Source organism: Pseudoliparis swirei, chromosome 16 (assembly GCF_029220125.1).
Source record: "Pseudoliparis swirei isolate HS2019 ecotype Mariana Trench chromosome 16, NWPU_hadal_v1, whole genome shotgun sequence".
In the NCBI taxonomy this organism is placed as follows: Eukaryota; Metazoa; Chordata; class Actinopteri; order Perciformes; family Liparidae; genus Pseudoliparis; species Pseudoliparis swirei.
The window spans coordinates 1,117,697-1,133,000 of record NC_079403.1 but is presented as its reverse complement, the minus strand read 5'-3'; the positions used below and the strand labels follow the sequence as shown (position 1 = coordinate 1,133,000).

The window sequence follows — 15,304 nt, the reverse complement described above, 5'->3', positions numbered from 1 at the left end:
TTTTGTCTCCAGGGCCACAGCTCGTCTCTAGACCTGCCGCAGACTCAGGACGAGCAGACCATCTTTGAGTTTGCGGTCAGCGAGCAGGGCCACTGGGAGCACTGGTCCCACCAGGTCTGTGGCCCTTCAGATTCTCTGCTGATCCACTGAAGGTCTCCTCAAGTCACTTCTATCCTGATGTCTTTATCATGGTGACAATGCAGGTCCCGGACTACGTCTACCCCAAGGACCACGTCCCGGACTACTCGTCCATCCTGGTCCCCAACGTGGACAACGTGAGGACGGACTTCCTGATGCAGACCATCATGAAGCAGAAGAAGGCCGTGCTGCTGATCGGCGAGCAGGGCACCGGCAAGACCGTCATGATCAAAGTGAGGCGCCCAGGGGCCCCACGAGACCCCCAGAGTTCTACCAGAGGACTCTGGGGGTCTGGACTCAGAGCCTCACGGTGGATCTCCACCGTGCGGTCGGCAGTAAATGAAGGTGGTGTCTGTTCCCGAGCTAACGGATGCTAACGGATGCTCCCGCTGTCCCTCTGGCGCCCCCTGCAGGCCTACACCGGTAAGCTCGACCCGGAGCGCCACGTCAGTAAGACGGTGAACTTCTCGTCGGCCACGCTGCCCGCCATGTTCCAGAGGACGGTGGAGAGCTACATCGATAAGCGGATGGGCGCCACCTACGGGCCGCCGGCGGGCCGCCGCATGACGGTGTTCATCGACGACATCAACATGCCCGTCATCAACGAATGGGGGGACCAGGTCGGCCACGCGCTCGCTCTGATTGGTCGGCCACGCGCTCGCTCTGATTGGTCGACTCCTTTCCGTGCATTTTTTGTCTCCTTTTTAAAAGTTCAGATGTTTTCTTTTTTTTTACAAAATTATTGATAACAAATAATTTATTTTAAAATTGATTGTTGATGTCTTCCTCAGATAACCAATGAGATCGTCCGTCAGCTGATGGAGCAGAGAGGCTTCTACAGCCTGGACCGGCCAGGAGAGTTCATCACCGTGGTGGACCTCCAGGTACCACGCTGCATTCTCTCTGCTGACCACCAGGGGGCGACTCCTCTGGTTGTATAGAAGTCTATGCTTCATGTGTTAAAGCTGCATTCTCTCTCCTGACCACCAGGGGGTGACTCCTCTGGTTGTATAGAAGTCTATGCTTCATGTGTTAAAGCTGCATTCTCTCTCCTGACCACCAGGGGGCGACTCCTCTGGTTGTATAGAAGTCTATATAGTGACTCTACTTCCCTCAGTAAACATGTAAACATGAGTTTACGTCTCAGTCTCTAGTTTCTAGTCTTCTATACAGCATGATGTCATCATTTAGGACCATAGAGCCGGGGAGGCTTTAGGGGCGGGGCTACAGGTGATCGGCAGGTGTAAGGCTCCAGGTGTCCTGCTGCTCTCCCCAGCTGGTGGCGGCCATGATCCACCCGGGCGGCGGCCGCCACGACGTCCCCCAGCGCCTGAAGAGGCAGTTCTGCATCTTCAACGTGTCGCTGCCCTCCAGCTGCTCCATGGACAAGGTGTTCGGCACCGTGGCTCGGGGCCACTTCTGCCCGGAGAGAGGCTTCAGCGCCGCCGTCTGCCGGCTGGCCGCCGCCCTGGTGCCCACCGCCCGCCGGGTGTGGCAGGCCGTGAAGGCCAAGGTGAGCTCTGGTGCCACCACGGGCTAAACAACAACAACAACACCGTAGTGTGGTCCTCGGGGGCCTCCGTAGTGTGACCCTCGGGGGCCTCCGTAGTGTGGTCCTCGGGGGCCTCCGTAGTGTGACCCTCGGGGGCCTCCGTAGTGTGGTCCTCGGGGGCCTCCGTATTGTGACCCTCGGGGGCCTCCGTAGTGTGGTCCTCGGGGGCCTCCGTAGTGTGGCCCTCGGGGGCCTCCGTAGTGTGGCCCTCGGGGGCCTCCGTAGTGTGACCCTCGGGGACCTCCGTAGTGTGGTCCTCGGGGGCCTCCGTATTGTGACCCTCGGGGGCCTCCGTAGTGTGGTCCTCGGGGGCCTCCGTAGTGTGGTCCTCGGGGGCCTCCGTAGTGTGACCCTCGGGGACCTCCGTAGTGTGACCCTCGGGGGCCTCCGTAGTGTGACCCTCGGGGACCTCCGTAGTGTGACCCTCGGGGGCCTCCGTAGTGTGGCCCTCGGGGGCCTCCGTAGTGTGACCCTCGGGGACCTCCGTAGTGTGGCCCTCCTAGTTGAGTGTTTGCCTTTGTTTGATCAGATGTTACCGTCTCCGGCCAAGTTCCACTACGTCTTCAACCTCAGGGACCTGAGCCGGATCTGGCAGGTACAGGGCTTTACTCTACTGTTTACTCTACTGTCACTCTACTGTTTACTCTACTGTTTACTCTACTGTCACTCTACTGTTTACTCTACTGTCACTCTACTGTTTACTCTACTGTTTACTCTACTGTCACTCTACTGTTTACTCTACTGTTTACTCTACTGTCACTCTACTGTTTACTCTACTGTCACTCTACTGTTTACTCTACTGTCACTCTACTGTTTACTCTACTGTCACTCTACTGTTTACTCTACTGTTTACTCTACTGTCACTCTACTGTTTACTCTACTGTCACTCTACTGTTTACTCTACTGTTTACTCTACTGTCACTCTCCTGTTTACTCTACTGTCACTCTACTGTTTACTCTACTGTCACTCTACTGTCACTCTACTGTTTACTCTACTGTCACTCTACTGTTTACTCTACTGTTTACTCTACTGTCACTCTACTGTTTACTCTACTGTCACTCTACTGTTTACTCTACTGTTTACTCTACTGTCACTCTACTGTTTACTCTACTGTTTACTCTACTGTCACTCTCCTGTTTACTCTACTGTCACTCTACTGTTTACTCTACTGTCACTCTCCTGTTTACTCTACTGTCACTCTACTGTTTACTCTACTGTCACTCTACTGTTTACTCTACTGTTTACTCTACTGTCACTCTCCTGTTTACTCTACTGTCACTCGACTGTCACTCTACTGTTTACTCTACTGTTTACTCTACTGTCACTCTACTGTTTACTCTACTGTCACTCTACTGTTTACTCTACTGTTTACTCTACTGTCACTCTCCTGTTTACTCTACTGTCACTCGACTGTCACTCTACTGTTTACTCTACTGTCACTCTACTGTTTACTCTTCTGTCACTCTACTGTTTACTCTACTGTCACTCTACTGTTTACTCTACTGTCACTCTACTGTTTACTCTTCTGTCACTCTACTGTCACTCTACTGTTTACTCTTCTGTCACTCTACTGTCACTCTACTGTTTACTCTACTGTCACTCTACTGTCACTCTACTGTTTACTCTTCTGTCACTCTACTGTCACTCTACTGTTTACTCTTCTGTCACTCTACTGTTTACTCTTCTGTCACTCTACTGTACTCTACTGTTTACTCTACTGTTTACTCTACTGTCACTCTACTGTTTACTCTACTGTCACTCTACTGTCACTCTACTGTTTACTCTTCTGTCACTCTACTGTTTACTCTACTGTCACTCTACTGTTTACTCTACTGTCACTCTACTGTCACTACTGTTTTCTCTACTGTCACTCTACTGTTTACTCTACTGTTTACTCTACTGTCACTCTACTGTTTACTCTACTGTCACTCTACTGTCACTCTACTGTTTACTCTACTGTCACTCTACTGTCACTACTGTCATTCTACTGTCACTCTACTGTTTACTCTACTGTCACTCTACTGTCACTACTGTTTACTCTACTGTTACTCTACTGTCACTCTACTGTCACTCTACTGTCACTTTACTGTTTACTCTACTGTCACTCTACTGTTTACTCTACTGTTTACTCTACTGTCACTCTACTGTCACTCTACTGTTTACTCTACTGTCACTCTACTGTCACTACTGTCACTCTACTGTCACTCTACTGTTTACTCTACTGTCACTCTACTGTCACTACTGTTTACTCTACTGTCACTCTACTGTTTACTCTACTGTCACTTACTGTCACTCTACAGTTTACTCTACTGTCACTCTACTGTCACTCTACTGTTTACTCTACTGTCACTCTACTGTCACTCTACTGTATACTCTACTGTTACTCTACTGTTTACTCTACTGTCACTCTACTGTCACTCTACTGTTTACTCTACTGTCACTACTGTTTACTCTACTGTTACTCTACTGTCACTACTGTTTACTCTACTGTTACTCTACTGTCACTCTACTGTCACTTTACTGTTTACTCTACTGTCACTCTACTGTTTACTCTACTGTCACTCTACTGTTTACTCTACTGTCACTCGACTGTCACTCTACTGTTTACTCTACTGTCACTCTACTGTCACTCTACTGTCACTCTACTGTTTACTCTACTGTCACTCTACTGTCACTACTGTTTACTCTACTGTCACTCTACTGTTTACTCTACTGTCACTTACTGTCACTCTACTGTTTACTCTACTGTCACTCTACTGTTTACTCTACTGTCACTCTACTGTCACTCTACTGTATACTCTACTGTTACTCTACTGTTTACTCTACTGTCACTCTACTGTCACTCTACTGTTTACTCTACTGTTACTCTACTGTCACTCTACTGTCACTCTACTGTCACTCTACTGTTTACTCTACTGTCACTCTACTGTTTACTCGACTGTCACTCTACTGTTTACTCTACTGTCACTCTACTGTCACTCTACTGTTTACTCTACTGTTACTCTACTGTCACTCTACTGTCACTCTACTGTCACTCTACTGTTTACTCTACTGTCACTCTACTGTTTACTCGACTGTCACTCTACTGTTTACTCGACTGTTACTCTACTGTTACTCTACTGTCACTCTACTGTCACTCTACTGTCACTTTACTGTTTACTCTACTGTCACTCTACTGTTTACTCTACTGTCACTCTACTGTTTACTCGACTGTCACTCTACTGTTTACTCTACTGTCACTCTACTGTCACTCTGCTGTTGTTGACGAGTTTTGTTGTTGTTGACGGTGTGTTCAGGGCATGCTGGCCGTGGGGCCGGAGGTGTGTCTAAGCTCCGCCCTCCTCGCCGCTCTCTTCCATCATGAATGTTGCCGAGTCATCGCCGACCGCTTCGTCGACGACGACGACCGAAGAACCTTCAACGCCATCCTGGAGACGGTGAGACCACGAGACCACGAGACCAGGACCACGAGACCAGGACCACGAGACCAGGACCACGAGACCACGAGACCAGGACCACGAGACCAGGACCACGAGACCACAAGACCAGGACCACGAGACCACGAGACCAGGACCACGAGACCAGGAGACCAGGACCACGAGACCAGGAGACCAGGACCACAAGACCAGGACCACGAGACCACGAGACCAGGACCAGGAGACCAGGACCACGAGACCAGGAGACCAGGACCACGAGACCAGGAGACCTTGTCTTCGTGTCTTAAGCTGCTCATCACACACCTGCAGAGAGCCTTGACGGTGTGCTGCTGTGCTCAGGTGACAGTGGAGGATCATGGGACAGCGCTCACTGAGCATGCTCAGTGCGACGCCGGCTTCTTCGTGGACTTCCTGCGAGAAGCTCCGGAAGCGCCGGGCGACGAGCCGGACGGCGGCGAGCAGGAAGCGCCGAAGGTGCCGAGCCGCTGCGCCTCCTTGTGTCTGTTCACCTGTGCGTGAGTTCAGTCTGTCCTTCGCCTGACTGACAGGTGTACGAGCCAATCCCGTCGCTGGACGCCCTGGCGGAGCGGCTGTCTGTGTTCCAGCTGCAGTACAACGAGGCGGCGAGGGGCGGAGCCATGGACCTGGTCTTCTTCAAGGTGACGAGCCCGCACCACGACCCGCCCGCCCTGCGCTCCTATTGGTTCACGGCCCTCTGTGTCTCTGGTCCAATGGCAGGACGCGATGGCCCACCTGATGCGCATCTCCAGGATCCTGAGGACGCCGCAGGGGAACGCCCTGCTGGTCGGGGTCGGGGGGTCGGGGAGGCGGAGCCTAACGAGGCTGGCGTCGTTCATTGCAGGATACCAGACCTTCCAGATCACACTGACCAGGTGAGACACACACACACACACACACACACACACACACACACACACACACACACACACACACACACACACACACACACACACACACACACAGAGAGACACACACACACACACAGAGAGACACAGAGAGAGAGACACACACAGACACAGAGAGAGAGAGAGACACAGACACAGAGAGAGAGAGAGACACACACAGACACAGAGAGACACACACACACACACATTATATACACTGTGTGTGTGTGTGTGTGTGTGTGTGTGTGTGTGTGTGTGTGTGTGTGTGTGTGTGTGTGTGTGTGTGTGTGTGTGTGTGTGTGTGTGTGTGTGTGTGTGTGTGTGTGTGTGTGTGTGTGTGTGTGTGCAGGTCCTACAGCTGCAGTAACCTGCTGGAGGACCTGAAGACTCTGTACCGGATGGCGGGTCAACAGGGGAGAGGAGTCACCTTCATCTTCACTGACAACGACATCAAGGACGAAGCCTTCCTGGGTACGACTGAGACCTGCAGGGGGACTCTGTCCGTCCTCTAGACCTGCAGGGGGACTCTGTCCGTCCTCTAGACCTGCAGGGGGACTCTGTCCGTCCTCTAGACCTGCAGGGGGACTCTGTCCGTCCTCTAGACCTGCAGGGGGACTCTGTCCGTCCTCTAGACCTGCAGGGGGACTCTGTCCGTCCTCTAGACCTGCAGGGGGACTCTGTCTGTCCTCTAGACCCGGAGGTTCTCTCTCAGACCTCGTGGTTCCATGAAAATAATGAAACTTGAAAATATGAATTATGAACATTTCAAATTTTAAATAATCAAACATGAAAATATAGAAAAATGAAAATATGAAACTTGAAAAAATTTAACCCTAACCCTAAAAATATGAAAATATTGAAATATAAAAATACAAAATATGAAAATAATGAAACATGAAAATATAAAAAATTCTAAATGTTCATTATTTTAATGTTTCATTATTTTAATTTGTCATATTTCATTATTTTCACGTTTCATATTTTTTATTTTCATGTTTCATATTTTCCTGTTTTTATTTTTATTATTTTCCTGTTTCATTATTTTAATTTTTTTAATTTTCAAGTTTTATTATTTTCATTTTAATTTTTTTCATTTTCATGTTTCATGATAAGACTTCATGGTTCCCTTTCAGACCTCGTGGTTCCCTCTCAGACCTCGTGGTTCCCTCTCAGACTTCGTGGTTCCCTCTCAGACCTCGTGGTTCCCTCTCCAGAGTACCTGAACAACGTGCTGGCGAGCGGCGAGGTGTCCAACCTGTTTGCCCGTGACGAGCTGGACGACATCGCTCAGGACCTGGTCCCCGTCATGAAGCGGGACCACCCCCGCCGACCCCCGACCTCTGAGAACCTGTACGAGTACTTCCTGTCCAGGGTGCGGCGCCACCTGCACGTGGTGCTGTGCTTCTCGCCCGTCGGGGGGAAGTTCCGGTCTCGAGCGCTGAAGGTGAGTCGGAGGCGGCGAGCTCCTCCTGAGAGGTCGGCGAGGGCTGACCTCTGACCCCTGACCTCTGACCCCTGCAGTTCCCGGGCCTGATCTCGGGCTGCACCGTGGACTGGTTCCAGCGCTGGCCCCGGGACGCCCTGGTGGCCGTGTCGCATCACTTCCTGTCCCGGCACCGGGACCTGCGCTGCTCGGAGCAGGTGAAGCGGAGCGTGGTGGTTACCATGGGAACCTTCCAGGTACGCGAGCGCCCGCCATCGCCGCCTTCGTCGGTGCGGCCGACTGACCTTTGACCTTTTGACCTCCAGGACCTCGTGGCGGAGAAGTGCGCCGAGTACTTCGAGCGCTTCCGCCGTCAGACGTCCGTGACGCCGCGGTCGTACCTGTCCTTCATCGACAGCTACATGGTCATCTACGCCGAGCGCGTGGCGCACGTCGGCACGCTGGCCGAGCGCATGAAGACAGGTGAGCCGGCTTTTCAAAATAAAGGTCCTGTTGAAGTAGAACACGTCGGCGGCCATCTCGTCGTCAATAGTTGTTCATGTTAATAAACTGAATGTTTTGGTGTTTTTGAAAACACACAAACAGCCGACGCTTCATTGATCGATGAGTGAATAACACATGTTGTTTTGTTGTTGTTGTTGTTGTTGACGACATCAGGTCTGTGTAAGCTGATGGAGGCGGAGCAGTCGGTGTCTCAGCTCTCAGAGGAGCTGGTCCTGAAGGAGCAGGAGCTCGCCGTCGCCTCCCGGAGGGCAGACGACGTCCTGCAGGAGGTCACGGCGAAGGCTCAGGCGGCGGAGAAGGTTCAACGCCTTGTTTATTATTTATTAGTTATTTATTAGTAGTTTATTATATATGTATTATTTGTTCATAAGTAGTTTACTAGTATTTTATTTGTTATTTATGAGTAGTTTATTATATATTTATTATATATTTATTTTATTATTTATTAGTGATTTATTAGTAGTTTATTATTTGTTTATTGGTAGTTTACTCGTAGTTTATTAGTTATTTATGAGTAGTTTATTATATATTTATTTAATTATTTATTAGTAGTTTATTAATTTTTTAAAATGTGTTTATTGGTAGTTTACTAGTAGTTTATTAGTGATGTATGAGTAGTTTATTATATATTTATTATATATTTATTTAATTATTTATTAGTAGTTTATTGGTTATTTATTATATATTTATGTAATTATTTATTAGTTGTTTATTATTTATTTTTATTTGTTTATTAGTAGTTTACGAGTAGTTTATTAGTTATTTATGAGTCGTTTCTTATATATTTATTATATATTTATTATATATTTATTAGTAGTTTGTTATTTATTCGTAGTTTGTTATTTATGAGTTATTTATTTGTTATTTATTAGTTGTTTATTATATATGTATTAGTTGTGGATTAGTAGTTTGTTATTTATTTATTATTTATTTGTTATTTTTTAGTAGTTTATCAGTTATTTATGAAAAACATAAGAAGTGATAATAAACTAGATTATGAAGTAATATTATTATTATACTATAAAGAAAAGAAGGTCATGTTGTTTTACATTATGAGTGTCTGTAAAGGATGGGGTACACAACAACAACAACAACAACAACCCCTCCTCCCCCAGGTGCAGCAGCAGGTGCAGCAGGTGAAGGACCGAGCTCAGCTCATCGTGGACCAGATCGAAGACGACAAACGATCAGCTGAGTCCAAACTGGAGGCTGCAGGGCCCACGATGGCGGCAGCAGAGGCTGCACTACAGGTAGACCACAGGTAGACCACAGGTACACTACAGGTAGACTACAGGTACACTACAGGTAGACCACAGGTACACTACAGGTACACCACAGGTAGACCACAGGTACACTACAGGTAGACTACAGGTACACTACAGGTAGACCACAGGTACACTACAGGTACACTACAGGTAGACCACAGGTACACTACAGGTAGACCACAGGTACACTACAGGTACACTACAGGTACACTACAGGTAGACCACAGGTACACTACAGGTACACTACAGGTACACTACAGGTACACTACAGGTACACCACAGGTACACTACACTACAGGTACACTACAGGTACACCACAGGTAGACCACAGGTACACTACAGGTACACCACAGGTACACTACAGGTACACTACAGGTAGACCACAGGTACACTACAGGTACACTACAGGTACACCACAGGTAGACCACAGGTACACCACAGGTAGACCACAGGTACACTACAGGTGGACTACAGGTGGACTACAGGTGGACCACAGGTAGACTACAGGTGGACCACAGGTAGACCACAGGTAGACCACAGGTAGACTACAGGTAGACTACAGGTGGACTACAGGTGGACTACAGGTGGACTACAGGTGGACCACAGGTGGACCACAGGTGGACTACAGGTGGACTACAGGTGGACCACAGGTGGACTACAGGTGGACCACAGGTGGACCACAGGTGGACCACAGGTGGACCACAGGTGGACTACAGGTAGACTACAGGTAGACTACAGGTGGACTACAGGTGGACTACAGGTGGACCACAGGTAGACTACAGGTAAGACTACAGGTGGACTACAGGTGGACCACAGGTGGACTACAGGTGGACCACAGGTGGACCACAGGTGGACCACAGGTGGACTACAGGTGGACCACAGGTGGACCACAGGTGCACTGGGTACACCACAGGTGGACTACAGGTAGACTACAGGTGGACCACAGGTGGACTACAGGTAGACTACAGGTGGACCACAGGTAGACTACAGGTAGACTACAGGTGGACCACAGGTAGACTACAGGTAGACCACAGGTGGACTACAGGTAGACTACAGGTGGACCACAGGTGGACCACAGGTGGACCACAGGTGGACTACAGGTGGACTACAGGTGGACCACAGGTACACAGGTACACCACAGGTGCACAGGTAGACTACAGGTGGACCACAGGTAGACTACAGGTGGACCACAGGTGGACTACAGGTAGACTACAGGTGGACCACAGGTGGACCACAGGTACACTGGGTAGACCACAGGTACACTACAGGTACACTACAGGTACACCACAGGTACACTACAGGTACACCACAGGTACACTACAGGTACACCACAGGTACACTACAGGTACACTGGGTGGACCACAGGTACACTGGGTACACACAGGTGGACCACAGGTGGACTACAGGTGGACCACAGGTGGACCACAGGTGGACCACAGGTGGACCACAGGTAGACTACAGGTGGACTACAGGTAGACTACAGGTGGACTACAGGTGGACCACAGGTGGACTACAGGTGGACTACAGGTGGACTACAGGTGGACCACAGGTGGACCACAGGTGGACTACAGGTGGACTACAGGTGGACCACAGGTAGACTACAGGTAGACTACAGGTGACTAACAGGTAGACTACAGGTAGACTACAGGTACACTGGTACCACAGGTGCACTGGGTGCACTACAGGTAGACCACAGGTACACTACAGGTACACTACAGGTAGACCACAGGTACACTACAGGTACACCACAGGTACACTACAGGTAGACTACAGGTGGACCACAGGTAGACTACAGGTAGACTACAGGTAGACTACAGGTGGACTACAGGTGGACTACAGGTGGACTACAGGTGGACTACAGGTAGACTACAGGTACACAGGTGGACCACAGGTGCACACTACAGGTGCACCACAGGTGCACAGGTACCACAGGTACACTGGGTGGACACAGGTGCACTGGGTGGACCACAGGTAGACCACAGGTAGACCACAGGTACACTGGGTACACAGGTACACACAGGTACACAGGTGGACCACAGGTAGACTACAGGTGGACTACAGGTAGACCACAGGTGGACCACAGGTAGACTACAGGTGGACCACAGGTACACTGGGTGGACCACAGGTGCACTACAGGTACACCACAGGTGACCACAGGTGCACTGGACACTACAGGTGGACTCCAGGTGGACCACAGGTGGACTACAGGTGGACCACAGGTGGACCACAGGTGGACCACAGGTACACAGGTGCACACAGGTGGACCACAGGTACACTACAGGTACACCACAGGTGGACCACAGGTGGACTACAGGTACCACAGCACACTACTGGGTACACCACAGGTGGACCACAGGTGGACTACAGGTGGACCACAGGTAGACTACAGGTGGACCACAGGTAGACTACAGGTACACCACAGGTACACAGGTACACAGGTAGACTACAGGTAGACTACAGGTAGACTACAGGTGGACTACAGGTGGACCACAGGTGGACCACAGGTAGACTACAGGTAGACTACAGGTGGACCACAGCTGGACTACAGGTGGACCACAGGTGGACCACAGGTGGACCACAGGTGGACCACAGGTAGACTACAGGTGGACCACAGGTAGACCACAGGTACCACAGGTGCACTGGTGCCACAGGTGGACCACAGGTGGACCACAGGTGGACCACAGGTGGACCACAGGTGGACCACAGGTGGACCACAGGTAGACTACAGGTGGACCACAGGTAGACTACAGGTGGACTACAGGTGGACTACAGGTGGACTACAGGTGGACTACAGGTAGACTGGTGACCACAGGTGCACTACAGGTACACTACAGGTACACTACAGGTACACTACAGGTACACCACAGGTACACCACAGGTACACTACAGGTAGACCACAGGTACACCACAGGTACACCACAGGTACACTACAGGTACACTACAGGTACACCACAGGTAGACCACAGGTACACTACAGGTACACCACAGGTACACTACAGGTACACTACAGGTACACTACAGGTACACCACAGGTGCACTACAGGTACACCACAGGTGCACCACAGGTGCACACTGGGTGCACTACAGGTGCACCACAGGTACACCACAGGTGCACCACAGGTACACCACAGGTGCCACAGGGTGCACTACAGATTGCACCACAGGGTACACCACAGGTGCACCACAGGTGCCACTGGGTACTACAGGTGCACCACAGGTGCACCACAGGTGCACCACAGGGTACTGGGTGCACCACAGGTACACTGGGTACTACACTGGGTGCACCACAGGTGCACCACAGGTACACCACAGGTGCACTACAGGTGCACTCCACAGGTGCACTACAGGTGCACCACAGGTGCACTACAGGTACACTGGGTGCACTGGGTGCACCACAGGTGCACTACAGGTGCACCACAGGTTACCACAGGTGCACTGGATTTACTGGGTGCACCACAGGTGCACCACAGGTACACTACAGGTGCACCACAGGTGCACTACAGGTACACCACAGGTACACCACAGGTACACTACAGGTACACTACAGGTACACCACAGGTACACCACAGGTACACCACAGGTAGACCACAGGTACACTACAGGTACACTACAGGTACACCACAGGTAGACCACAGGTACACCACAGGTACACTACAGGTACACTACAGGTACACCACAGGTACACCACAGGCAGACCACAGGTACACTACAGGTCTCTGTCCCCTGTAGACCATCAAGCCGGCCGACATCTCCACGGTGAGGAAGCTCCAGAAGCCCCCCCCCCTGATCATGAGGATCATGGACGTGGTGCTGCTGCTGTTCCAGAGGAAGGTCTGCACGCTCTTCTTGTTCTTGTTCTTCTTCTTCGCCGCGTTGCGTCCGGCTCACGCTTCTTTTGTCCCGCTCAGGTCGACACGGTGACCTCTGACCCCGAGCGACCTTGCCCTCGACCTTCGTGGCCCGAGGCCATGAAGCTGATGCAGAACTCTGGCTTCCTGAGCATGCTGCTGCACTTCAACAAGGTCTGGGAGTCTACATGCACTACCTGGAGCGGCCACCAGGGGGCAGCAGCTCCCATAGGAGGGGCTCGTTTCACACAGATCTGAAATATATAAACATATATATATTATTTATATTTTGAGAAGAAAAAAAATTAGATATAAATAACGTATATTGAAATATAAAATGATATATATATATATATATAATTTATATTTTGAGAAAAAAAATATATAATGTATATTGAAATATAAAATGATATATAAATAGAATTTATATTTTGAGGAAGAAAAAAAAAAATCTATTACCGTATTTTTTGCACTATAGGGCGCACTTAAAAGCCTTTAATTTTCTCAAAAAACGACAGTGCGCCTTATAATCCGAAGCGCCGTATATATGGATTAATTCTGGTTTTGCTTACTGACCTCTAAGCGATTTTGTGTGGTACAAGGCGCTCACGGCGCTAAGTCAAAATGTTTTAGTACGACTTTGGTAAACTACAAAGCCGCACCGCTTGCAGCATTACGGCTACCGTAGCCAGGAGCGTCGCGGAGTAATATACTGTGCTTCACCATAATATTACAGTGTGTGTATAAGGATCCCAAAATGGCACCTGTCAAAAGACACGCTTACGACGCGGACTTCAAACTCAAGGCTATCAGTCACGCAGTAGAACATGGGAATAGAGCAGCTGCGAGAGAATTCAACATCAATGAATCAATGGTACGGAAGTGGAGGAAGCAAGAAGATGACCTGCGCCAAGTAAAGAAGACCACACAGAGTTTCCGCGGGAACAAAGCGAGATGGCCACAGTTAGAGGACAAAATTGAACAGTGGGTTATTGAACAGAGAGCAGCAGGTAGAAGCGTCTCTACAGTCTCTATTCGACTGAAGGCAACAGCGTTAGCACGGGACATGAATATCAATGACTTTCGAGGCGGTCCTTCTTGGTGCTTTCGTTTTATGAAAAGACGTAATCTCTCTATCCGCACACGAACTACCGTCTCGCAGCAACTGCCAAAAGATTACGAAGAAAAGTTGGTCATTTTCCGCGCAAACTACAAAAACAAGATCACTGAAAAGAAGATCCAGCCAGAGCACATCACCAACATGGACGAGGTTCCCCTCACCTTTGATATTTCCGCTTAATGCGCCTTATAGTCCGGTGCGCTTTATATATGAAAAAAGATCGAAAATAGCCCATTCATTGACAGTGCGCCTTATAATCTAGTGCGCCCTATAGTGCAAAAAATACGGTATTTATTTTTCTCAAAATATAAATTATATATATATACAGGACTGTCTCAGAAAATTAGAATATTGTGATAAAGTTCTTTATTTTCTGTAATGCAATTTAAAAAACAAAAATGTCATGCATTCTGGATTCATTACAAATCAACTGAAATATTGCAAGCCTTTTATTCTTTTAATATTGCTGATTATGGCTTACAGCTTAAGAAAACTCTAAAATCCTATCTCATAAAATTTTAATATTTCCTCAGACCAAGTAAAAAAAAAGATTTATAACAGCTGAGTGTTTGTCAAGGCTCAGGAAACCCTTGCAGGTGTTTCGAGTTAATTAGACAATTCAAGTGATTTGTTTAATACCCTACTAGTATACTTTTTCATGATATTCTAATATTTAGAGATAGGATATTTGAGTTTTCTTAAGCTGTAAGCCAGCAATATTTCAGTTGATTTGCAATAAATCAGAATAATGACATTTTTGTTTTTTTAATTGCATTACAGAAAATAAAGAACTTCGTCACAATATTCTAATTTTCTGAGACAGTCCTGTATATATAAATATAGAATATATATATTTTTTTATTAATATCAAAATAAATGTATATATATATGATATATGCCTCACCGAATAACGTGTCCATCAGAGGAACTGTTACCCTGACCGGCAAGAAGATTATAATAATAGTTTAATGAAGAAGTGACGACTGGACGAAATGTGATGAGTCAGAAACAGAACACACACACACACTGACACACTGACACACACACACACCATCTGTTTGTGTGTCCTGCTACGCTGTGGGTTGGAGCT

The 15,304-nt window shown here is 48.7% G+C and overlaps 1 protein-coding gene across 1 annotated transcript in view; it reads left to right on the top strand.

Annotated features, from left to right (window-relative positions):
- Positions 1 to 15,304, top strand: part of LOC130206598 (dynein axonemal heavy chain 5-like) — an 84,426-nt gene that overhangs the window by 44,715 nt on the left and 24,407 nt on the right. The window contains 18 exon segments of the mRNA XM_056434643.1: positions 13 to 114; positions 204 to 371; positions 552 to 758; positions 930 to 1,022; positions 1,415 to 1,651; positions 2,220 to 2,285; positions 4,988 to 5,128; positions 5,468 to 5,602; positions 5,677 to 5,787; positions 5,867 to 6,021; positions 6,383 to 6,504; positions 7,248 to 7,477; positions 7,555 to 7,713; positions 7,783 to 7,939; positions 8,135 to 8,280; positions 9,097 to 9,231; positions 12,976 to 13,077; positions 13,155 to 13,268. Of these exon segments, the coding sequence (XP_056290618.1) occupies positions 13 to 114; positions 204 to 371; positions 552 to 758; positions 930 to 1,022; positions 1,415 to 1,651; positions 2,220 to 2,285; positions 4,988 to 5,128; positions 5,468 to 5,602; positions 5,677 to 5,787; positions 5,867 to 6,021; positions 6,383 to 6,504; positions 7,248 to 7,477; positions 7,555 to 7,713; positions 7,783 to 7,939; positions 8,135 to 8,280; positions 9,097 to 9,231; positions 12,976 to 13,077; positions 13,155 to 13,268 (2,580 nt within the window).